General features: G+C 35.0%; 2 protein-coding genes across 3 annotated transcripts; both read right to left on the reverse strand.

Annotated features, from left to right (window-relative positions):
• Window positions 1–9630: 9630 nt before the first annotated feature.
• LOC140956024 (uncharacterized) lies at window positions 9631–11037 on the reverse strand. The gene has a single exon (XM_073411914.1). The coding sequence runs from the start codon at window positions 11035–11037 to the stop codon at window positions 9631–9633; it is 1407 nt and encodes a 468-aa protein (XP_073268015.1).
• A 5933-nt stretch (window positions 11038–16970) lies between these two features.
• Window positions 16971–25892, reverse strand: LOC118061574 (uncharacterized). Of its 2 annotated transcripts, XM_073411719.1 has the most exons (21): window positions 25680–25892; window positions 25473–25549; window positions 23881–23976; window positions 23664–23768; window positions 23315–23371; window positions 23154–23224; window positions 22855–22954; window positions 22479–22549; window positions 22271–22371; window positions 22078–22181; window positions 21930–21983; window positions 21755–21810; window positions 21598–21636; window positions 21366–21516; window positions 20891–21066; window positions 20721–20788; window positions 20182–20254; window positions 20030–20091; window positions 19028–19946; window positions 17898–18188; window positions 16971–17332 (listed from the first exon to the last, which is right to left on the reverse strand). In XM_073411719.1, exons 3-21 carry the CDS (start codon window positions 23944–23946, stop codon window positions 17053–17055), a joined length of 2844 nt encoding a protein of 947 aa, XP_073267820.1. In that variant the 5' UTR covers window positions 23947–23976; window positions 25473–25549; window positions 25680–25892; the 3' UTR covers window positions 16971–17052. The 2 variants fall into 2 exon arrangements, with proteins under 2 accessions (XP_073267820.1, XP_034930939.1); XM_035075048.2 differs by lacking the exon at window positions 25473–25549.
• Window positions 25893–26470: the final 578 nt, after the last annotated feature.

The following is a 26470-nucleotide window of genomic DNA, read 5'->3' on the forward strand; positions in this document are numbered from 1 at the left end:
CTTTCCAAAGCAATAGCTCCATAACTCTTTAAGGGATGGTTATGAGATCTCCATAGAGAAATAACACCACAATTCTTTAAGGAATTAACTTGGCTTTCATAAGACAATCTCCTCATAATCTCTAAGGCTCCGTTTGTTTGCAGGAAAGTGAATTCCTTTTGGAAAGTGAATTCCGGGGAAAGTGAATTCCTGGAAAGTAAATTCCGGGAAAGTATTTTCCGATGTTTGGTAGTGTTATGGAAAATGAACTGGAAAACACTTTCCGGTGTTTGTTTGTGTTATGGAAAATAAACTGGAAAATAATTTATTAATAATTAATTTTTTTTTCAAGTTTATCTAATATATATATATAATATTTTATATAAATATTTAATCACTACAACCACATGAACAAACTACAGCAGCCTATACATTTGCTTTATAAAAAAACTCCATTGTTCCCAGCTCCTATATTGCAAATCTCTAACAAATTAGGACATCATCATTCGGTTTCTCCCATAACTTAATATTCAGTTTCTCACAAATTCCCTCATTCCCCCCTCATTCCACTCTCATTCCGGTTTCTCTCTTCCACTCATTCCCCCCTCATTCCACTCTCATTCCACATTAGAATTCTTTAATGAAATGAAATCAAACAAAATTTATTACTTGGAAATCAATTCAACTTCACAGGCTTTTAATCCTTTCAAACAAGAATCAGGTGGCAGCAATGTCAAGATGCAGAACACTCGGTGTCTAGTTCTCCAAGACTCTCTCCGAGTCCGGCACTCGTAGTCTGGACCCAGATTCAATTCCCCTGTCAGAATCTCTAGTTCTCCAAATCCTACGGAGGAACTCCCTTGACAGCTCTAAGAAAATGGAATTTTTCAAATGGTGTTCTCCCCGACATTTTTACAAACACTCGGTGAGCACATACTCTCAAATGTTTTCCACTTTGTCCCAACCACATGGCACATGGGGAAGGACAGGGAAAGAAGAACGGGACAACTAGGAAGATTGTGATGTTTGGTTTGAAAATCACATACGAGCTACAGCAGCAAAAAAATCACTATAATCTCCCGACAAATTAATTAAGATGAGAAACTTTTCTGTCATCCACTGTCATTTCCCCTCTCATTCGGTTTCCCCTCATTTCCCCTCTCCCCCCCGACAATTTCCCCTCCTGTTTGCGTCTCTCTCTTTTTGTTCTCTTTGTTCTGTAAACAAGGTAGGACTGGTTGGGGAAGCTGGTTAGGGAAATTTGAGGGAAAAAATACCTGAAATGCAAGTGTGATTCTCCAGCAGATCTTCTTTGCTTTTCAACCATTTTCGGACACAGAGAGGAGAAGATGTGTTCTATCAATAAAGGAAAGTGTTTTCCTTTTGATAAGGAAAGGAAAACACTTTCCTGCGGGTGAAAGTAATTTCCTTGTTGACTGGAAAGTTAAGGAATTAACTTTCCTTTGACTAACTTTCCGAATGGTTCCCAAACACTGGAAAATAAGGAAACTGAATTCCTGGAATTCAGTTTCCTTGAAACAAACAAGGCATAAATGATGGATATGAGATCTCCCTAGGACAATGGCCTCACAACTCTCTAAGGGAAAGGTCTGAGCCCTCCCTAATGCAATGACATCAACCTTTAGATGATGTTCATGAAGCTCTTACCAATTCATTGAGGATATGTTCACAGAAAGCCATATTAAAAGAGCAAGATCTCCTAAAGAAAGGTACATATGCAACTTAGATTTCTTCTCAGTTCCAGGTATGAGGCGAGTCCTACAAAGGTTAAGCAAAGTTCAAATCTTGCCAAAATTCGAAGGCAAGCTTTTGAAGATTTTTCTAATTATGAGTGTTGGACTCATACAATTCACCTAAAAGATTTCCTTCTAAATATTTTTATAGATATGGGCTTTTGAAGATTTTTCTAAGTATAAGCATTTAAACCATACAAATTGCCTAGATAATTTCTTCCTAAATATTTTTTTAAGTATAGGCATTGGACTCATCAAACCAAACAAGTTTACCAAATATTTCTCAATAAAAGCATGAAAATGAAATATCATTTTTCATAAAACTCTAGATATTATAAAATGGCAAACCTCATAAGACCGAGGTTGTTTACAAGGCTAAAGGAAGTTAGGGGGCTAAGGCTTAAATATCCAGGCCAGACTCTTTAGCAAAGTATTTTTCATTTTGGGCAGTTGTAACCCTAACAGGGAAGACATATGTAAAGTAGGGGACAAGGACTGGATGGAAGGCAACATTGATGTCCACTTGCATTTCTCTTGACTATTTAAAAAAAAATACAAGTTGGACATGACAAACAATTTATTATCCCTAATTGTCCTAGTCAATGTTATAGACCTTTAAAAAACTCATGGAACTCCTCATAAGAGTTCCATAAAGCCTCCAATCACGCACAAGAGCTCTAAGCTTCTTCCCTAGTAGTAAGAAGCTCAACTCTCATAGCATCTTGAGATACCTTCCTCTCAATTATCCTCTACTTCAAGGAGTCCACTTTATTATAAGTTAGTCGAAACTACTTTTCAGTGAGTCCAGCTGAAGGACAATCTCTCATATCATCCCTCAATATTGTATAAACTACCTTGAGGTTCCACAATTCAGCCTCCATTGTAGCCTTTTCATCCCTTAGAATTTGACGGGCAGTCTGGTATGCCATATGATTAGCAATGGCCTCCTTCACCTGTCTTTTCTCAATCATCAATCGCCTCTTAAAATTAGTGCACATCATAAAAGTCTGCTAAAAATGATTGATAGAAACAATAGTCATAAAACTAAAATAATAAGGTTAGACAAAAGAGTTTCTTACATTGAAGACTATTTATCAAGTCAGGGCTAGATGATGGTTGTAGCTCTCATCATACATCATCAGGATGTTTGAAGGAATGGCCAAAACCCTCTAAGCCATTCTCCCTTAGACTAAATCTCCCACCAATGACAACATTTATGACCTTTCTTTCTTCCTCAGTTAAGTTGGGAAAAACACATGGTGTTTGACCAAGGATAATGTTGGTAAAGACATCCTCAAACTCAGGTTGTCCAGCTTTCTAAAAAACACCCTAAATGAAGGTCCCAACAACTAAAGAAGTCTCTATACTAGAAATCAAGGGTAAGGGCATTTGGGATTGTCATGACAGGAGAGGCCTTTGCAACTAAGACGCTAAGCAGAGGATCGAGACATTTTTTCTCTTAGACTAAGCAACAACACTTATAATCACTTTAAGAGGGGTCAACTGGAGTTGACCCCCAACTAGGGGAGTAGTGGCTCCCCTTCTTTTTACAGGAATAATGGCTCTCATTATTGTTTTTTTAGGAACAATATCCTCAAAAATAGAAAACTCATCCATGTTAATGAGGTCGTGTTCCATCTATACTCTAGTCCTAACTCCACTCAAGTTAAAAAGATGAAGACCTTTTTCTCTATCTAGACAAGCTCTCCCCTACAGACCTTGCTGGAGTTTCTCCTTCTCTTTCAACTATTAACCATGCACAAAAACAAAGTTAGAAATAAGTACTTCGATCCATAAAAATAAGTGATAAAAAGGTTGCATACTTTGCAACAAGGCATAATAATACCTTTTATCCATCTTATTGACGTTGTACTCAATTGAGGTTAAGGCCAACATAGCACATGTTTTTTCCTCTTCTGAAATCAAGCAGGGCCTATTGTTTATCTCAAGAAGAGGTACCTCTAATAGTAGGCACAACCCTATATTTTTTGCATCCCATCCTATTATATCTCACTACCAACCACTTTTCTTTTCACTTCTTGACATGTGCAAGCTTGCCCTGCAAAGTCTCCTTTATGGATTCATAAGCCTAAACATACATAGGTCTAGTAAGCTGCAAGACCTAATATTCTTGTTTAGTTACGCACTAAGCCTAATGAAACATGGGTCTGGCAAGCTATCAGACCCAATATTTTTGGGTTCAATTACGCGCTAAGTGTAAGTACATATGAATCTGACAAGCTACTAGACCCAACCTCCTTAAGTTCAGCTACATGTTGAGCCCGAGTATATGTGGGTCTGACAAGCTGCTAGACCTAACAAGTTTGGGTTCAGTTACGCGCTAAGCTCAAGTGGACATAAGTTTGGTGAGCTGTCAGGCCCAACAACATTGGGTTCAGTTACTCACTAAGCTCATGTAGACATGGATCTAGCAAGTTTCTAAACCTAAACTTTTTTTATTCAGCTACACTTTGAGCTTAAGTAAACATGGGTATGGAAAACTATCAAGATCAACATCTTTGAGTTTAGCTACATGCTGAGCCTAAGTGAACATGGATCTGGTAAGCTATTATGCCCAATATTTTTGGGTTCGGCTACATGTTGAGCTCAAGTGGACATAGGTTTGGCGAGCTTTCAGGCTCGACCTCCATAGGTGCTTGACCGCTTTTTGTGATCGGCTTGTTTTAACTCGCAAGTGCACGAGTGTGCGATGTAGCAATTAACTCGGTAAGATCGAGGTCATATCCACAGAGAGCTAGATCTGGAAATTAAGCTAGGTAACAACAAAAAAAACTCAAGAGAAATTAAATTAACAATAACTTGGTTGAAAATAATTGATGGATTTGTTTTCAAAGATGAAAAAGTGTAAATAGATTTTAAAAGACAAGAAAAAGTAAGTCTTGGTCCAAATCAATTTTAATGGTGATGTATTGGTGATTTCTTCAACATATATAAGATAACTCAACCTAATATCAACGATGGTGATATTAGATCGGAAGATATTACAATGAAGTTTAAAAGATGAAGATTAATTATTGCTTAAGAATGAACAAGTACTTTCAAATTAAGTAAGACATTGAATCAAGCAATCTCTATACCAAAACTAAGGTTTGTGCATAAAAATTCAAGATTATAACATTACCTAAATGATTTCTAAAATTTCTTTGCAATAATAAAACATTCATGAAGAAGATGAGAAGATAATCATTAACATTCATTCATATCTTAAAGAACTCACCTCAATCACCATCATCCTTGATTTGGATCCAAGAAAGAGATTAGCCAACCATGATTATATATAAGAACACTTTAATAAACATGAAATAACTTGAATCAAACTGAAATAATAAGTTTTACAAACTAAAGAACCGAAATCTACAAAGAAGAACACAACAGAATTTCAGTAAAAATTCGGACACAAATCTGACTCTAACTTTGGACAGCAATTCGACCCTCTTATAAGCCTCCCCTGGAGATGGCTATTAGAGACATATTTATAGGCAATTCTATGAGCTTTCCAGATCATTAAAGAACAGCTCATTTGGACATCTGAGTCAAAAGTTATGGGCAAAACACCGAAAGATGTTCTGGAAAATTAAATCAGGCCAGCTTGGAGAACACTTTGGTGCACGTTTTTCTTCCTCCTTTATGAGCTGTTTCTTTCTTCTTGTTGACCCAAAATAATGTCACAATGTCCCCTCCAGCTTTCCATCCATGTGCTTGCCCTCTTGAATCAATTAATTGCCCAAAATAAATCAAATATTATTTGTTGTGTGGACATGTAAGATCATGGATTGTGCTTGGGCTGATTTGGAGGCTGATTTGGGGGCTGATTTGGGGTTGGATTTAAACATCAAATAAGTATACAATTGTACCTATTATTTGGGCTAAGATTGACATTGAAACCTTGAGTGTTTGATGGTTGAAGTTTGCACACAACATAAGGTAAGTTTGGGCTTGAAATGGATCATATGATATTCTTTTCTAGAATTGGAAAATAATTGATTTTTTGGGCAAATTTGGAGCACTTATTTGAACCAAGATTTGCTTCAATCTTCAACTAAATTTCTCTTCAATTCTTTGTTCTGAATTCCGACGTTGAATTTTCTGAAATAATTCATTTAAGCTCCAAAAACCTATCGAAACATTAAAAGAAACTTCATTACTAAAAAGCACATCACTTATTATAAAAACCCAAATAAAAACAATAAATACATATGTAAAATAAAAGACTTAATGATACTTTTGATGCACAATCACACCCCCCAACTTAGATTTTGCTAGTCCTCAAGCAAAACAAAACATAAAACCTTTAAAATAAAAAACAATAATAATAACATAATTAGGCTCGACTCATCACACTTAAATGACCTATCATGCAAACATTGGTATCTTTAACTTGGTGCACACAATAGCAAATAAAGAAAAATAAGCATACTCACATTCTCTAAGTCAAACATCCATACAAAATTCCAAATTCAATCGTATTTATCATGCAACCAACATAATTGATTCACGCGAAAACTCAACTTGTAATCTTCCCTTTTCACTACTACAAACAAGGTAGCAAACTAAAGAAATATCTATATATATTTTTTCCCTTTTTTTCTTCTTTTTTTTTTTTTTTTTTGAAGATATTATTTATTCTTTTTCTTTAAGTGGTCACTTCCCTTTTGACGCGAATACAAACATTTGTGATGAATGCACCCGTTACTCACAAAGTCACAAACTTAAAGTGCTTTGCATACTCATATTTCAAGCTGCCTTTTGACGTAAAGATAAACATTTGTGATGAATACCCCTAGTTTACTGAACAACTCAAAAACATTGGAGTAGATAGAACTTTGTACACATTTATTTATTTATTTGTGTAATAATTATTACTTTATTTACTTAAACCTTGTTTAGGACTAGATCAAAAGGGATAATCACAAGTAAAGCATCACACTCATCTTTCATGCATAATCGCACAACTCACACAACTTTACAAGGAAAGATGTACTTCAATAATCTTTTAAAAAAGTATGCTATATCTTGCTTTATAAGATATTATCTATCCCAAATTAAAGCATGCAATGTTCAACACAATAATAAATCCAAAAATGTAATGTTGATCCTAAACAAGTCTCATTCACATTCGAATGCAATTTTTTTTTTTTTTTTTTTTTTTAAACAAGCATGGTTATCTCAAGCATTCAACATAATCAAATATCTAAAATTAAGTTTTACATTATCCTCAATAAAAAAAAGAAAGAGAAGAAAAGTATAACGATTAGAAAACTGTTACTCCCCTTTTGTTTTCAAGGATGAATGTCTGATTGACTTGGACATGAGCTGACTTCTTGCTTGATTTTTTTCTTTAACCTGCATATCACAACTAAAAGAAAACATTGATTTTTTTTTAAATAAAGAAACTCACACCCCCCCCCAACTTAAAATAATGCATTGTCCCTAATGCATGAACAAGAAAATATAAGAGATGGAAGAAAGAAAATAAAAATGAAAATGAAAATGAAAAAAATAAAAATAAAAATAAAAACGCATTACTTCTGATACTACAATAGTATTGGATCTTCAAGATCCAATGTCTCAACTTCAGCCACAACGTTTTCAAGATAAGGTTTCAATCGATGACCATTTACTTTGAAAACATTTCCATTCTTAGGATTTTCTACCTCAAATGCACCATGCTCAGAGATGGATTTAATCACAAATGGACCAATCCATTTTGTCCTCAACTTCCCAGGAAAGAGATGTAATCGTGAATTATACAAGAGAACCTTTTGACCAATATGAAAGGATTTTCTAAAAATATGTTTATCATGCAAAGCTTTCATCTTATGTTTTGAAATTTTTGCATTTTCAAATGCATCATTTCTCAGCTCCTCTAATTCATCCAATTGAAGCTTTCTATTTTTTTCAACCTCGTTTTCATTGTCATTGAATTGCCGGATGGCCCAATATGCACGATGCTCAATCTCAACAGGGAGATGACAAGGTTTTCCATAAACTAGCCTATAAGGAGACATTTCTAAAGAGGTCTTGTAAGCAGTGCGATATGCCCACAAAGCATCAACTAGTCGTAGGGACCAATCCTTACGGTTTGGATTGACTGTTTTCTCTAAAATGTTCTTGATCTCCCTATTTGCCAACTCAGCTTGGCCACTAGTCTGTGGGTGATATGGGGTACTGACCTTGTGAATTACACCATATTTTCTCATCAACATCCCAATGGGCTTGTTACAAAAATGCTTTCCCCCATCACTAATCATAGCCCGGGGCATGCCAAAACGAGAGAAAATATTTTCTTTCAAGAATTTGACAACAACTCGATGGTCATTGGTGCGAGATGCAATGGCCTCCACCCATTTAGACACATAATCAACAGCTACAAGGATGAAGTGGTAGCCAAATGAACTTGGAAAAGGTCCCATGAAATCAATCCCCCAACAATCAAATATTTCCAAAACAAGAATGGGGTTAAGGGGCATCATGTTACGCCTAGTGAGGTTACCTAGTCGTTGGCATCGGTCACATGCAACACAGAAGGCATGGACATCTTTGAACATAGTGGGCCAATAAAAACCACATTGCAAGATCTTGGCAGTGGTTTTCTTTGAAGAGAAATGCCCACCACAGGCTAATGCATGACAAAAATTAATGACACTTGGAATTTCATGATCAGGGATGCACCGCCTAACAATTTGGTCAGGGCAATATTTAAATAGGTAGGGGTCATCCCAAAAAAAAGTACGCACGTTGCGCAAGAATTTTTGTTTATCAAGTTTAGACCAATGAGAAGGAATCTGACTTGTGGCTAGGTAATTTGCTTATGTCAGCATACCATGGAGAGCCAATGTAGGAAACAGTACCTGCACAAAATAAATTTTCATCAGCAAAGAATTCATTTATTGGAGATTCATCAGTTGTGGTCTCATAGCTTGAAAGACGGGACAAATGATCAGCCACTACATTCTCTACTCCCTTTTTATCTCGAATTTCAAGGTTAAACTCTTGGAGTAGGAGGATCCATCGAATCAAACGTGGCTTGGCATCCTGTTTTGTGAGCAAGTATTTCAATGCTGCATGATCAGTGAAAACAATAACAAGAGATCCAACCAAATAAGACCTGAACTTGTCTAATGCAAAGACCACAGCTAATAGTTCTTTTTCGGTTGTAGTGTAATTCAATTGAGCATCATTCAAAGTCTTGCTAGCATAATAAATGACATGAGGCTTCTTATCTTTTCTTTGCCCTAAAACAGCCCCCAACCGCAAAATCACTAGCATCACACATCAGTTCAAATGGTAAAGACCAATCAGGAGCTTGCATGATTGGTGCAGTGGTCAACAACCCTTTAAGCTTTTCAAAAGCTTCTTGACATTTTGATGTCCAATCAAATTGGACATCTTGTGACAACAAGTTACACAATGGTTTGGCAATGGTACTAAAAGAATGAATGAATCTTCGATAGAAACCAGCGTGTCCTAAAAAGGATCTCACATCTTTCACTGTTCTAGGGGTAGGTAATTTTTTGAATGACTTCAACTTTTGACTTATCCACCTCTATCCCTTTTGAAGAAACAATGTGACCTAAGACAATGCCATGTGTCACCATAAAATGACACTTCTCCCAATTAAGTACAAGATTGCTCTCTTCACATCTTTCAAGAACTTTTTCTAAATGCATTAGACACAACTCATAAGAATCCCCATAAACTGAAAAATCATCCATGAAAACTTCCAAAAAATTTTCCACCATGTCACTAAAGATACTCATCATACACCTTTGAAAAGTGGCTGGTGCATTACACAAGCCAAAAGGCATTTTTTCTATAAGCATAGGTACCAAAAGGACAAGTGAAAGTGGTTTTTTCTTGGTCTTCTAAAGAAATCTCAATTTGGTTGTAAACCTGAGTATCCATCAAGAAAACAATAGAAAGCTCTTCCGGCTACTCTTTCAAGCACTTGGTCTAAAAATGGAAGCGGAAAATGGTCCTTCCTGGTCACCATGTTCAACTTACGATAATCAATGCACATACGCCATCCAGTTTGGATTCTAGTTGGTACTAGCTCATTATTTTCATTCTTCACTACCGTGACTCCAGATTTTTTAGGAACAACTTGGGTTGGACTAACCCATTTTGAGTTTGCAATGGGGTAAATGATACCCGCATCAAGCAGTTTAAGCACTTCACCTCTCACTACTTCCTTCATGTTTGGGTTCAGTCGTCTTTGCATTTGCCTCACAGATTTAGCCTCTTCTTCAAGATAAATTCTATGTGTACATAAAAGAGGGCTAATTCCTTTCAAGTCAGTGATTGTCCACCCAATTGCTTTCTTGTGTTTTCTCACCACTCTCAAAAGTTCTTGTTCCTGCTCTATGCTAAGTTTTGATGAAATCACAATAGGATATGATTCATCTTCCCCTAGAAATGCATACTTAAGATCACTCGGTAAAGGCTTCCTTTCTGGTTTATAAGGTCGGACAAGAGATGCCTCCACTTTCACTTGGGGTGAAATCAAAGGCTCAAACGATGGGGTCCATTGACCTATTGACATAATAGGCATTGGATCCAGATAAGTCTCGAGTTCTTTTACTTCCTCATCAACACATTCCAAAGAATAAAGTCTTTCATCATGAATTAAAGTTCTTTCCAATGGATCCTTTACCCATTCTCTCTCAAAGTGTTCTTGACAAATTGTTTGGATCAAATCTACCTCTCTAATGTCCTCATGTTCACCAATTTGTTTGGAGACATTGAATATGTTCATCTCCACAGTCATATTCCCAAAAGACAATTTCATCACCCCATTCCTACAGTTAATTAAAGCATTGGATGTAGCTAGGAAAGGTCTACCTAAGATGACTGGGATGGGAGCATTAGAACCTTGAATAGGTGCGGTGTCTAACACTACAAAATCAACAGGAAAGTAGAATTTATCTACTTGGACCAACACATCCTCAACAATACCCCTAGGAATCTTGATTGACCTATCAGCTAATTGAAGGGTGATTCGAGTAGGCTTGATTTCTCCTAAACCTAACTGTTCGTAAACAGTGTAGGGTATCAAATTCACACTTGCTCCTAAATCCAACAAAGCTTGGTCTATCTTATGACTTCCAATAATGCATGAAATGGTAGGACAACCAGGATCTTTGTATTTGGGAGGGGTCTTAAACTGGATGATGGCACTAGCATGCTCAGTTAGAAAGGCTCTTTCTTTCACATTCAATCTCCTTTTGACTGTGCATAAGTCCTTAAGGAACTTTGCATAAGATGGGACTTGTTTTAATTGCATCAAGGAGTGGAAATGTTGACTTTCACTTGTTTGAACAATTCATAGATTTCCGAGTTCACAAGATCATGTTTAGGTTTCCCTAACCTCTGTGGAAATGGTGCTCTAGGAACAAATTCTAAATCACTCACTTTGACTCTAATTTTTCTTGAATCATCTCCTTTCTCACTCATCTCTTTCTCATTTATCTCGCCTTCTTTGTCACTCAAACTCTCATTTGTCACTTGTGTTTTGATTCCCTCTTCACTCTCCCTAGATTTCTCCTCCACAATACCTTTAGGAATCCCAAAACCTATAGCTTTGTCAACAATCTTTCCACTTCTAAGGGTAGTGATGGCTTGGACTTGTTCATGGTTTGAAGGTTCACCAAGTGAAGATTCACTCATGTGTACCTGACCTCTAGGATTTGGCATTGGTTGAGCTGGGATCTTTCCCTTCTCTTGAATGCTTAGTGATTGAGTCAACTTGGTTAGTTGACTTCGAATGTCATCTAAGGTCCTATTGGTCTGGTCTTGAAATTTGTAAGCTTGGTTGTTGATTCCTCCTTGTGTTTGCATGAATTGTTGAAGAGTATCCTCTAGGGATCTCTTATGAGGTGGTTGGTACGTGTTATGTGTGGGAGCATGAAATGGTTGGGGTGGAGGTTGAAATGTTTGAGGTACTGAAGAGCCCTCATTTTCTCCATCCAAAATTTGGGTGGTTCCTCCATCCAGGATTATAGGTCTCAGAGTAGGGATTGCCTACTTGGTTTGAAAATGGCTTTCTAACATTACTTGAATCAGAAGTTTGGCCATATAGCACTTCCTTGAAGGCTGGAATGGTAGGACACTCAGTTGTCCTATGCCCTTTGCTCTCACAAACAACACAACTTTCCTCTTGTTGTTCACTCATGACATGCACTTTTTTAATCTCAAGAGACTCTACTTTCCTAGCCAATGAGGCTAATCTAGCATTAAGATCATCAGGTCTCTTTTAATTGGAACTTCCCACTTGAATGAGAAATGGTGTTTCTAGACTCAACATGAAGTGGGAGAGAAGTCTCCCATTGCTTTGTGTTTTCAGCCAATTGATCAAAAAAATCGAAGGCTTCACTTGGTTCTTTGTCATAAAACTCACCATTACACATGGTTGACACTAGCTTTTTAAAATCTGCGGTAAGAGAGTCGTAGAAGAAACTCACTAACCTCCACATCTCAAAACCATGGTGGGGGCATGCATTTAACAAGTCTTTGAACCTTTCCCAAGCTTGGTGAAATGACTCATTTGGACTACAAGAAAAATTCATCATTTGACGTTGTAAAGGCTGCCGTCCTATGAGTGGGGAAGTATTTTTTCAAAAATTCAGCTTTGCATTTCTCTCCATGTACCTATAGACCTAGGACGTAAGGAGTTTAGCCAAAGCTTGGCTTTATCCTTTAGAGAGAATGGGAACAATTTAAGCCGAATAGTTCCTCAGTGCATGTTCTATCAATAAAAGTATTACATACCTCTTCAAAAGTCCTTAATGTGTATGTATGGATTTTCAGAATCCATACCGTGAAATGTGGGAAGAAGTTGAATCATGCCCGGTTTCAAATTGAAAGCTTGTTGGTTAAGAGGCAAGATAATACACGAAGGTGTACTTTGTCTGGCCGGGTGAAGATACTCTCTAAGAGTTCGAAAATTAGGTTGATCATTAAATTGTGGAGGTCCATTACCTTGAACACTCCCTTCACCCTCTACATCTTCAACATTAGCCATGATAAAATAATAATAATAATAATAATAATAAAATAAACAATTATATGAATACGAAAGGAAAGGAGAAAAAAAAACAAAAACAAAAAAAAACAAAAAAAAAGATTGCAAATAAAAGTAAATGAAACGTACAAGATAAAGTAATGGCTCAAAAAATAAAAATACAACAAATTAAGAAATTCACTCTCCAACTAATAAACAATATTAACAACAATAAACATTAAAAGATAAGTATAACAAGCATGAATAAAGAGGCGTAATACCGGCCAAGCACTTCAAACAATAAATATAAAAAGAAATAATAACAATAAATAACAACAAAATAAAATAAACAAGAGGCGGTAATACCGGCCAAAGCACTTCAAACAATAAATATAAAAGAAATAATAACAATAAATAACAACAAATTAAAATAAACAAGAGGCGGTAAAACCGGCCTTATAATATAAACAATAAATATTAGAAACTAACTAGAATAAACAATAAAAGAAAAATGGTTGAACAAACCAAAATCCACAATTAATAGTCCAATATCCAAAAAGTTGAGGTCAATTTTTTTTTTTTTTTAGGCGGTAAAACCAGCCATTTTGATTTTTTATTTATATGAATTTTTTTTTTATTTTTCAATAATCAAATATAAATTTGTTACCTTTGCTTGCTAGCTCCCGGCAACGGCGCCAAAATTGCTTGACCGCTTTTTGTGATCGGCTTGTTTTAACTCGCAAGTGCACGAGAGTGTGCGATGTAGCAATTAACTCGGTAAGATCGAGGTCATATCCACAGAGAGCTAGATCTGGAAATTAAGCTAGGTAACAACAAAAAAAACTCAAGAGAAATTAAATTAACAATAACTTGGTTGAAAATAATTGATGGATTTGTTTTCAAAGATGAAAAAGTGTAAATAGATTTTAAAAGACAAGAAAAAGTAAGTCTTGGTCCAAATCAATTTTAATGGTGATGTATTGGTGATTTCTTCAACATATATAAGATAACTCAAACCTAATATCACGATGGTGATATTAGATCGGAAGATATTACAATGAAGTTTAAAAAGATGAAGATTAATTATTGCTTAAGAATGAACAAAGTACTTTCAAATTAAGTAAAGACATTGAATCAAGCAATCTCTATACCAAAACTAAGGTTTGTGCATAAAATTCAAGATTATAACATTACCTAATGATTTCTAAAATTTTCTTTGCAATAATAAAAACATTCATGAAGAAGATGAGAAGATAATCATTAACATTCATTATATCTTAAAGAACTCACTCAAATCACCATCATCCTTGATTTGGATCCAAGAAAGAGAATTAGCCAACCATGATTATATATAAGAACACTTTAAATAAACATGAAATAACTTGAATCAAACTGAAATAATAAGTTTTACAAACTAAAGAACCGAAATCTACAAAGAAGAACACAACAGAAATTTCAGTAAAAATTCGGACACAAAATCTGACTCTAACTTTGGACAGCAAATTCGACCCTCTTATAAGCCTCCCCTGGAGATGGCTATTAGAGACATATTTATAGGCAATTCTATGAGCTTTCCAGATTCATTAAAGAACAGCTCATTTGGACATCTGAGTCAAAGGTATGGGCAAACACCGAAAGATGTTTCTGGAAAATTAAATCAGGCCAGCTTGGAGAAACACTTTGTGCACGTTTTTCTCCTCCTTTATGAGCTGTTTCTTTCTTCTTGTTGACCCAAAATAATGTCACACAATGTCCCTCCAGCTTTCCATCCATGTGCTTGCCCTCTTGAATCAATTAAATTGCCCAAAATAAATCAAATATTATTTGTTGTGTGGACATGTAAGATCATGGATTGTTGCTTGGGCTGATTTGGAGGCTGATTTTGGGGCTGATTTGGGGTTTGGATTTAAACATCAAATAAGTTATACAATTGTTACCTATTATTGGGCTAAGATTGAACATTGAAACTTGAGTGTTTGATGGTTGAAGTTTTGCACACAACATAAGGTAAGTTTGGGCTTGAAATGGATCATATGATATTCTTTTCTAGAATTGGAAAAAATTGATTTTTTGGGCAAAATTTGGAGCACTTATTTGAACCAAGATTTGCTTCAATCTTCAACTAAATTTTTCTCTTCAATTCTTTGTTCTGAATTCCGACGTTGAATTTTCTGAAATAATTTCATTTAAGCTCCAAAAAACCTATCGAAACATTAAAGAAAACTTCATTACTAAAAAGCACATCACTTATTATAAAAACCCAATAAAAACAATAAATACATATGTAAAATAAGACTTAATGATTACTTTTGATGCACAATCAATAGGTTTAAGCATGTGTTGAGCTCAAGTAGGCCTAAACGTCTATAAGTTTAGCTATGTGTTAAGCCTAAGTAAACATAGGTTTGACAAGTTATCAAACCCAATATCTTTAGGTTCAGTTACACACTGAGTCTATATACATATGGGTTTGACAAGTTACCAGACTCATCGACCGTGATCTTGGCTTCGTGCCAATTTCAAATAGGTAGGAGCTTGACAATCATTATAGGCCCTCCGTTGGGCCTGACAATCATTATAACTCCTATGTAGGGCCCCGAGACTTCATTTTTTTTTTTTTAATTCTTGTGACTTTAAACATAAAATGGTAATATAAAAAATACTTATATCACAACGCTCTAGGTGTATGTAAGTCTTCTAAGGGCCTATCATATTTCCATCAACATTAGTATTGTGTAAGAGATATTTATCCCTCATTAATATTGCATATAGATATTTATCCATCATAATATATCAGGAGAAAATTACATTCTAAACCTCTTCATTCAAAACAATATGACAAGTTTCAAATGTTATAATACCTCTTGAACCAACTAAGTAAAGGATTCACAATTTTTCTCTTCGAAATCGTATTCTTATTTTATAATTTCAAAGCATATCGTAACAAAAACAAGACACAACACATGTTCTTGGAATTTAAAACTCATTATTTTATTTATCACATCTTTTACTAAGGCTTCCGTTTGTTGTTTGCAGGAAAGTGAATTTCTTTTTGGAAAGTGAATTCCGGGGAAAGTTGAATTCCTGGAAAGTGAAATTCCGGGAAAGTATTTTCCGATGTTTGGTAGTGTTATGGAAAATGAACTGGAAAACACTTTCTAGTGTTTTTGTTGTATTATGGAAAATGAACTGGAAAATAATTTATTAATGAATTAATTTTTTTTTCAAATTTATCTATTATATATAGATAATAAAATATTTTAATCACTTACAAGTGAAATAAAAAAAAAAAAATCTAAAATGTATAATGATGAATTTTTTTTTATTATATTCTATATTCATACATACGCTTATTTTATTTAAAATATAACTATATATATCATATCATATTATAGAGAAATAAGCTTGTGAATTGTTTTTTACTATTCCCATGAAACTATTTATAATTTCCATTACGTAACGAAATACATCCGACAAAAATATATTTTTTATAATATTTTTAGCATGTAATAAAATTGGATAAAATATTAAGATATAAATTCACTCTAAACTATTTTTTTTAAAAATATTAAAAAATAGCACACTTTAAAAAAAAAAATTGCCACAGGCAAGTGAAACAGTGCAAGAGAACTGTATAGTTCACTATTTTTTTAGTGAACAGTATACGCAATACTACTGTTCATGTTAATTGCACTACTTTCATTGAACAGTGCAATTAACATGAACAGTTAATAAAGGCATGAAAAAAAATGGCTGTTTTTTCACCTCTGGCCACTGTCGGAAAGTGTTTTCCTTTGTTAACACTAATTCATTTTCCATTGACTGAATTTATTTTCCTTTGACTTTTTTCTTATTGTTTGCCAAACATTGGAAAAGCAGGAAAGTGAATTCCAGGAATTCACTTTCCTGCAATCAAACACAGCCTAAAAAATCTTTAACTTTATCATTTGAGGTCCTTGAACCCCACCAAAAATAGGTTTTGGATTTTCTACCACCAATTATCTGCTTCCTGAGTTTTAAATTATAAAAAGTTGATATAAATTAATAATTAACCACTATTTAAACACCAAATATCCTTGTTCTTGAGCATATTGGATTTTAGAACATTATCATTTTCCTCTTAAAAAATTAATGATATTAATTTTGGGAAAAAAAAAATCTTTCAATAATTCTGTTGGTGAAGAAAACTTCTACGGTGGTGAATAAACAGGCCTATGTAACCAATAATTATATATTTAATACTTAACTAGGGTGTGATTAAACATCCCATGAAGAACATGAAGATTGATTTAGTTTAAGTTAAAATAGCATTCTCTTGCAAGTAAACTCATAAACAGTCTGAAAGAAGCTTTTTGGTGCTTCCTCTTCCGGTAACCTAAGAAGGCGAGCTACTTTGGAAAATCCTGCATGTTGCTTAAGATAGGACTCGTCCTCGGTCCCTTCATGGTGCATCTCTTCTTTAAAGTCCTTAGGTTTTGATAAGGCCCACTGCATTGCCCATATGGCTAAAGGTCGCATGTAGCAAAGAGACCGATATTGATCATTGATGTCCCAACTTTCTGGAATCTGGAATGAATAACTGTAACCAAAAACAACTACTGTGACCAAAGTATTTGGAAAATGAATGTTAGTGTAAGGAGTATAACACCAAAAACACCATGTTTGGAGGAGTAGTAACTAAAACAAAATATAGATAGAGCGAGTCAACTCAATTAAAGATGCGATCATGTATAGTTATGTGTGGTGTGCCGCTGAGCTATGACTCAACTGGCTTCAGAGTCCTCTCGCTCGCCATTCAAGAGGTCTGGAGGTCTCGAGCTCGAAGTTCTTCCTTGTGACCAAGACATAGTTAGGTGCAGTGCGTATGCTAGATATTACCAGACGAATCTATAGGTTACATCAGATTGTAAGCAACTAGAAAAGATCACTTCTTTTCCGTAAAAATCTTTTGTTTTCATTAGTTCCTAAAATGTGGATGAATATACAATAAACTTGATTTATGGCTTGGACTCAATAGCAGACACACCTGCACAGTTGTTTCTGGAGATGAACATTCCAAGAAGGCAAGAGCTCTTTGATAAGGAAAAATGGTGTCTCATCTACGTTGAAAAGTTAAGGAAAATGGTATAAAGAGGAAAACTTACCCAAGACCTTCTTCGGACCATGCTGCTTTGTAGATACCACCTGCAGTCTGAAAAGCCATTTCCTCCATTCCCTCTTGAATCATAGAAGCAGAAAGAGCGTAAGTAACACCAGGCCATATTTCTTTCGTTTGCATTGCCGTCATATCAACTCTTCCATCTGGTAGCATCCCGTTCACAGCCCCACGCGTTCCTCCTTTCACCTTCAAGACATTGAACTCGTAAATCTTCTCCAATGCCTTCCTGGCTTTGTCCCCATCGACGACCGGTGAAAGGCCACACGCTCTAGCATACCTGTGACATAACCAAGCATTAGTTACGCAAATGGTCCAGTGAAACAAGATCGTGTGCCGCTTCAAAGTTAAGCACCATTAACCTCATATCATTTTTTATTGTAGCTGAGATCACAGAAATTAATTCAATGAAAAAATCCAGACTTCGACGTTCTTGCGATGCTTAGAAAGCGATACTAGTTTGATTACATGTCACTTCACATTCTTGTCAATTATTTTTAATTTGCATGTTTTGCGTAGGTGTTCAAGATTAAAATGCAAGATCAGAAGGAGAGCCAGAATAGTATTCCCACAACATACTTTTGCTAAGTACCAAACAAGAGAAATCATAAAACAAGCAAGGAAGTTTTGGTAAATGTAAAATATAAGAACCCTTATGCGCGATAACGATCAACTCAATAACAGCATAAAGTGTAAGCACGCAGGATAGCTTATAGACCAAATGTGAACGTTATTAATTGAGTAACAGCAAAGCTAAGGAAATAAAAGACAGAATAGCTAGCAAAGAAGACTGAGATGGAGCCCTGGGAATGCCGACGCAGAAGAAAGTGAACTAGATTGGGTAATATGCTGCCAAAAGATACCCCACTGCTTGTAAAATATCACAAGAAGAAAAAACAAAAGAGAGATTGTATAATTTGCTGACAAGGTAAAGCGAAGAAAGCAAATAGCCATAAAGCATGTAGTGGAAATGGAGATAGTATAGCAAGAAGACATTAAAATCTTAGTTATTTATGAACAGTTGGCCTTTCCAGTTAATATAAGTCAGTTTCCCTAATATGCTGTCAACTACTTTGAATTTTTGATGCACAAAGTAGAAACTCGATGATTTGTGCTCACCATTGCCCAGCCAATTGATCAGCTTGTATAGACTTATTACCACTGCTGTCGTAGTTGAAGTAGGAACCATTCCATAACATGCTGTAAACAGTTTTTGCCTTTTGATACTTGATCCAGAAATAATTAGCAGATCCATCATCACCAACTTCATGTGCCATGGCTGAGGTAGCCTGGAGTGCTGCCACCCAAAGGCCACCACAGTATGCACTTACACCAGTAACAGACCATGTATCATAGGTTTGATCAGGTATCCCCTCATTTTCAATCATTCCATCTCCATCCTTGTCAAATTGATCCATATAAGCCATCGCAACATATACTGAAGGCCAAACAGCTCGAGCAAAATCTTTATCACCAGTGGCAACCACATCCCTGTACACCTGGAGAACAAATTTACAGTTCAAATCCTTCCACCTAGCTGTACTGAAAAGGTTATAGGCGTTTATTTCAAACCAGGGGTCATTAAGCCCAACATCATGAGGAACAGCACCAAGAACCTTTCGTGGAACCCACTTCCCATCGCTCATAATTTGCATCCTACTAGGATCGTGCATCATTACTCCAGCTGCGAAGTCTCTTTGGAGACTGAGTTCAAGTTTTGGAAATAGCATTACAAGTGCAAAAGATGCATAGAAATGAACATCATAGGTATTCCACATTAGGTATTCAGTTCCTTCAAGATAAAGGAGCTGGCCGATATTTTCTTCTCCATTCTGAAGCAAATTTGCTCCAAAAACGGCATTTGATGATACCGGATTATGTAGCTGTTCATACGTGGATGCCATCCTTTCCAGGATTTCAATAGCCGTGTCATTCTTATGAGCAATACCGTTTACGTTCTTGTAACCTGAACTTGACCTTTCGAGAGAAAATCTTCTTTCTGTAACAGCTGTTAAATTTTGCATTGGAGGTGATTCATCTGCAGAAAGTAACATAGGTCATTTTCATTGATCAACAAATCAGATTTTTGCTTTTGTACATTAAGCTCAAACCCATGAGTACCTGTCCAAATTGTCCCTCCTGCATTGAGATAATAGAGCTCATTGAAGAGAGTGATAGGGTACCTAGGAAAAAATTCTCTGGTTCAATATTTTTTGAACTGCATGAAAGATCTAGAATGCCGTACTTTCTAGCAGGAACTTCATCTAACTCACCATTCAGGAACCCTTTTGTCTTCAAGAATAGGTCTTTGCCATGCTTCTATCTGGGATTCCCAGTTAGTATGCTCTGTTTTCAAAAATAGGAAGAAGAAAGTATTTTATTAAATGTCTATTTTGGTTCCATCTACCTGCATTTTCAACAAACTATTGCTTTTTTCATTTTTGTGACTGCACATCAAACTCCCCTGACGAAATTTCAAGATAAGATTCACATTCTCTTCACATCTAGACATTGATAAGAAACTTCAGGCAGTGTCAAAATTATCAAGAAAGTTGTAAGAATGACATTCTGGTTCCTAATGTCATGTCAAGAAAGATACACATCTATTTGCGAAGTAGCTCAACTAGCAGAGAAAAAATTTGCATTTCATGAACTTTTCAAACTATTTCAGAACACATAAAAAATATTATTATTATTCTCAGTAGATATTAGAGATGCTATCCGAAGTAAGAAGAATCTCCAACTAATTAGTGGCAGAGCATGGACATTTCCAAGACTTGGCTATTTCATAGGTGGATAGTATAACCATTACCAAGAATAGCATCACGTGCAATGTTGGCAGCTGCATCTCCTAGTGTGCCATAGAATTTTGTATAACGCCTGGTATTGAGATGTTTTGTTAGTACAAATTACAAAACCATATTACTTCATGCTAAATAGGTGTGTGCATAATACTAGTTATAGACAACTAAGGCAGCCCACCTGTGGTAACTTCTTTCACTAAATCTTATTTCTGGGATGTCCCATGATAACGAAAATGTGACGGTGCGGATAGAGCCAGAAGGAACGGTCACAGAGGCTGCTATGGCTGCTCCAGTAGATGATCCTGGTTCTGAAGGCGAAGTTTTATTACAACCAATCTGATCAAATGTCCCGTTCTGCAAGAAATTAAGTTAAGGGTAAGTATCTTCAGAAAATTTCCAAGTAATGGACTAGTAAAAATGAATATCAGTCCATACAAAATTTGATTTCCGGAAACAGAAGGCGGTTTATGTTTTACAGTTAAGAAGTCAAGGAAGAATGAAATGCATATAAACAGTACTGTTGTTGGCTTCATATTAACCTGATAAGAAAACCTTGCGTTGAAATGAAAAAATTAGAGAAATATTTCAACAACAAGAAGGCAACAAATTACCTTCTTTTTTCATTGAGAAGCAACGAATGGGAAAAACCAAACCTTTTTAATTACATCCCACATATCTTTTGCTGTGACACTGACATCCTGGGAATCTCCAGATATCAGGAAGCAAGGACATTCAGAAACATGAACATCCGCCGTCTCCTGTGCTGCAATGGCAAAGGTTACCGGAGGCTGTCTATCTGTCATTCTGAAGGAATTACACTTCCCATTAGATATACAAGGCTCAGCTATGAAATCAAATGCATATAAGTAAGTGAAAGGGACTCACTTGTGGTGTAACGTGACTGCATGAACTCCATCTTTTGTCCTGGTAGGAGGTCATGATTGAACTAAATTATTAAATTTTTAAAATAAATTAGCATGCATTTAAGGTTACAAAATAAAACAATAGCATCCACATTTCCGGTAAATAAATGTATTCTTACATCATCTTTGAGTTGAAATGATGACCAGAAAGTCCAGAGACCCCACCCACAGAATTCTGATACAGTCAGATACAGGAAACTTTTGATTAGGATATGTTAGAAGAAGCTTAATCTGTCGAGTTAACCATGTTTTGACAATAAAAACACGGTGCACAATGCAACATTATGAACTTACTGCCCATGTAAACATTAAGGTGACATCAGCTGAAGTTTTTCCATGATTAGATAGCTGAAACAAGCGAAGGAATCACGTTAGGTTAAAACAATTTGAAGGCAGCTGACTACGACAAATTAAATGGAGTTTCTTACGCGCCCTTTCCTACCGTGAAAGTAAAAACTGATACAGGGAAACTGCTCTCCTTATAGTTGTGGGGAATGAAAGGTGAAATTTGTCGAGAAACAATTGTAAGTTCTGGGTCAGGTGCACCTGTTTTTATACAAGCGAGTAAACATATAATGGTATTGCAAATCCCTGTCTCAGTATTTGATTGTCCAAAATGTTACAGAAGCTATTACCGTCGTAGATTGTCCAAGCCCTGGGAAAAAGAGCATGATATGTACACTTCTGGCCATTCAGATTCCAATCCCAAGATTCAATGCCTGAACCTGTGCTTTCTCTGCACAACACAGTTCTTGAGTCAATATAATTTTGTTGCGTGAGTACTCACGAGAGGTGATTTAAAAAATATTAAAAACAGCAAATGAAATCATAATGGTGGCTTACTTGGGTATGTCCGGTGTCCTAGAGCATAATACAGAGGAAAACTTTTCACCATTCGGACGGGAAACAAAAGCCTGCATGAAGTGAGAGGCATTTAGCTATTTTAATAGTTTGCAAGGAGGTTGTGCAGCTCAAACTTCACTTCAGAAACAGGAATCAAAGCAGCTATGCCTATGAATTCGAAAGCAACTGCACTGTTAGATTTAAAAGGCAAACACTACTTAGTAATGGTTTTAAGTTTGCCAAGTTTTTACTTAAAGTTTGCCACCATTTGAGAAAGATAACAGCAACTATTTTAGCAAACTATGGTTGACAGGAAACTCATCCTTACAGAAAATTGACAAGGCAAAAGGTATCAAAAGATGAGAAGTAAACTTACAGAAAATTGATTTGCCAAAACTGGGCCTTCTTCACATATTCCAGGGAACAGTCTAAAGTGTTGAAACTCGCCTCTATAGCTTCTTCCAATGCTTCCTGCACTGAAAAACTTTTCCTTAATTAGATAGCCTGATGCTTTCGAATGCCATGGTCGCACTCACATCAGTGCAGATTCTCTGATATTTCTACATCAGAGACTTTCTATACTCTTTCTCTGAAATAATGATAATCAAAACAGAAGACATTGAATATCAGAAATATGCAAAGAAGCGATGTTGCGAGTAAGAGATTGAAACCTACCCGATACCACCTAGAGGGATCCCATGATCACTTGTAAGAATGTGCGTCTTGGAAAAATCAAATATTGCTTTCTGAAATATATAAAGGAAAGGTCTTCTTTATCTGTAAAAGATATTGGAAATAGAGACGTCTTTAGATGAATATTGAGAGAGAAGCATTACTCTTCCTTTTGCTGCTTCTTGCTCTTTGTGACGCCACAGTCTCAGGCCGATTGGTAACTTTCAAAAAGCAAGAATCATATGAGATTTCATAATTACTGGTTAGAATAATGAAGTTATGCACTTTTCTCCAGTAATTTCACATATTCCACTATCTTTTTTTGCTGGGGATGACTCCAATTTCTACTCAATCAATCCAAAGCTCCAATAACCATGATAAATTTTACTTGAAAACTTCATAGAAGCCAACAAAGCTTATCTTGGTTCTTCACTTGTCATGTCAAAAGACAATCTATAGATAGTTTTTCAAGTAGAGAGACAAGGAGCTTCAGAAAAAAAGTTGCAAGCATACCATATGTGATATTTCTCGGAAACTTAAACCGAACTGCACAGGGATTTTTCCATTGCTATTCAATTGCCTTTTCCATGTCAGTGAAGCAGGTTTTCCTGGATCGACCTAATGACAAACAGTAGGGGGAAAAACTAACATCACATATGAGGAAAAACATGTATAATAGGGTTAATTAGCTATCACCACTCAAAACCTTTTGCAAAAGCAAAAAGCATACCTTCTGTGCATGGGTATCGGAAAAAAGCTTCTCTTCACCTTCAGCTGCTGCGACACCGTTCTCCATCGTGCCTCAGGATTAATGGAATATGGATATCTAAATAAACAAGAATTTAAGAACACAATGTTCAGTTCAAAGATCCCTTGTTGAGATGTCCTTTGACAGGATGCATTTGCATTTACTAATGGAAGAATAAATAAGATTTACGAGTAAAAGTTGTAAACTAATAGCAGAATTATCTTTCACTGGGTCAATGCACATGCTTCATCTCTATCTGAAAGTAGAGAACCATCACAAGAACACACACAAACACTATTATCTTGAAATATATTTCCAGCAAAATTTGTATCTTCCAGTTTGATGTTTTTTCCTTTAATGCTATGTGGATTACTGGCCACGCAACTGAAAGTACCCCAAGCAAACCTAATCTTTGAAACAAACTAAACTATTTAAAAAAATCTAATCAGTTTTTGGTAGTACAGTAATTGATTTTTAAAAAAAATATATATTTAAAAATATATTAAAATAATATTTTTATTTTTTATTTTTAATGTCAATATATAAAAACGATTTTAAAAATAAAAAAAATCCAATTTTTTTAAAGCAAAATGTCTTTCCATCTAGTATCCGACTCTGAGCAAAATGACCCAGTGGCAGGGGTGAGAAGGGATCACTTGGGAGGTCAAGGAATAAGGATTTAAATAAATAATGAAAAAAAGAAAAAGTTGTGAAAATTTTTCGAACCAACATTTTTATAACATGTTTATTACAGTTATTTTCATTTAAACTAATTAAGACAATACTGTATTTTTTTTATCTAAACAACACCACCGCTTTAAGATTTAAGAAACAAATCAAAATAACATTATCTAAAAAAAATATAAAATTAAGTTGACTCGTTGAAGAATGAGGGAACTAACTAAATCCACAATCAAAGTCTTGAATCTAGTCGACTCGCAAGTCTTAATATAAAGTGTATTTAGTTTTTTCAACCAAAATTAATAATAAAAAAAAAAAATTATGTGATTGAGATTGAGATTAAATACCAAAACAACTAGTTTTTCATATTTTTTCTAGTTTTTTTTTTGCATCCCATGCACAAATTTCAACCTTAACCATAAAAACAAATACATTTGTAATGTGTGTTTGAGGCAGGAGTTTAACCACCGTTTCATTTTATTATTATTTTAATATTCTAGTATTAAAAAATAAATTTAAAAAATAAAAAATATATATTATTTTTTATATATTTTCAAACAAAAAATACTAAAAACCCAATCCTTTTCATTGTTCCAAGCAACCCGTAAATTTATAATTTTTAGAGTTTGTTTGGGGACATTCTCTTAAATTTTTATATTTTTTTGATATACTAATAATCTTAATAATAATTTTATAAAATAAAAAAAAATATTATTTTAATATATTTCTATATAAAAAAAAAAAAGTTTGATCTCCTGTCACAATCCTAACCAGACTCCCTGTCACAATCCTAATCAGACTACGATCGGAGAGACGAGAAGAGTAAAAACTAACAGCATTAAACGGATGCCATGTATCAAATTTCCGAGCATCATTAAGAAAGAATTACAAACCCAAGACTTTGATGCACAAGGAAGAGCTGTCCAGAATTTCTACACTGCATATTGTAAGAGAGCATAAACAGGGCTCCCTGAACGGAAAACGGCCGGAAATGGTAACCACCGGAGCCATAATAATAAGTATTGAAACTCTGTAATATTTTGATAACAGGACGTGCATCGATCAAAAGCCAGAGGCGTTTACACGTTGAGAAGACTGACCTGGGAATGTAAACTTGCAGGGCTGCTATGGCCGCACGTAGAGATGCAGAGTGTCTGTGTTGTTATTAGAGAGTCTCTTTATCAGTCCTTTGGGAGGGAGAGATGCATGAAATGAAAGGTAGAAGAAAGACGATGGAGAAGGTGGTTGAGATGTGAGCTTTCAAACAATTTATGTATAGAAAGAGAAGGAGAAAGTTCACCAAAAATATATTAAAAAAACTTGGAGAACATTATGTGCTTTCACTATTTATATACATTATGATGCTCTTTTTCCTTTTTTATTTATTTTGTCTTTTCTTTTGTCTTCTTGATCTTATCTTAGACTTTTTCTTACAATCTAATGGCTTATATGTGGACCTATCATGTCCGCTAAATCATTTCAAAACAGTTTTTTTCACAATTTAATTTAAATTTAAATTGAAAAACAAGTTGGATTTTTTACGTTAATTTTATTTTTTAATTTTATCTATAAATTTTTTTTATTAATCAGCTAGATTTTTATTTGGACCAACCAAATCAATTGAATTGTGTTAGAGTAACTTATACATAATTTAATTTTAAACTTGAGTTATATAAGAAGTTTGGTTAAGTGTATTTTTTTTATTTTACTAGCAAATTTAATCCTTTTTTTTACTAAAAAATATTAGGAATGCCTATATATTTTATTTATATTAAAAAAAAATCACTATTTGGGTTTTTTTTTTTTTTTACTAAACTCACTATTTGTATTTTGTATATCCATTAATTCGTTAAGAAAATTCCTTTGTTATCAAGTGTGCGTTTTTTATTTT

This window comes from Populus alba, chromosome 10, assembly GCF_005239225.2.
Source record: "Populus alba chromosome 10, ASM523922v2, whole genome shotgun sequence".
NCBI classification, from domain to species: Eukaryota; Viridiplantae; Streptophyta; class Magnoliopsida; order Malpighiales; family Salicaceae; genus Populus; species Populus alba.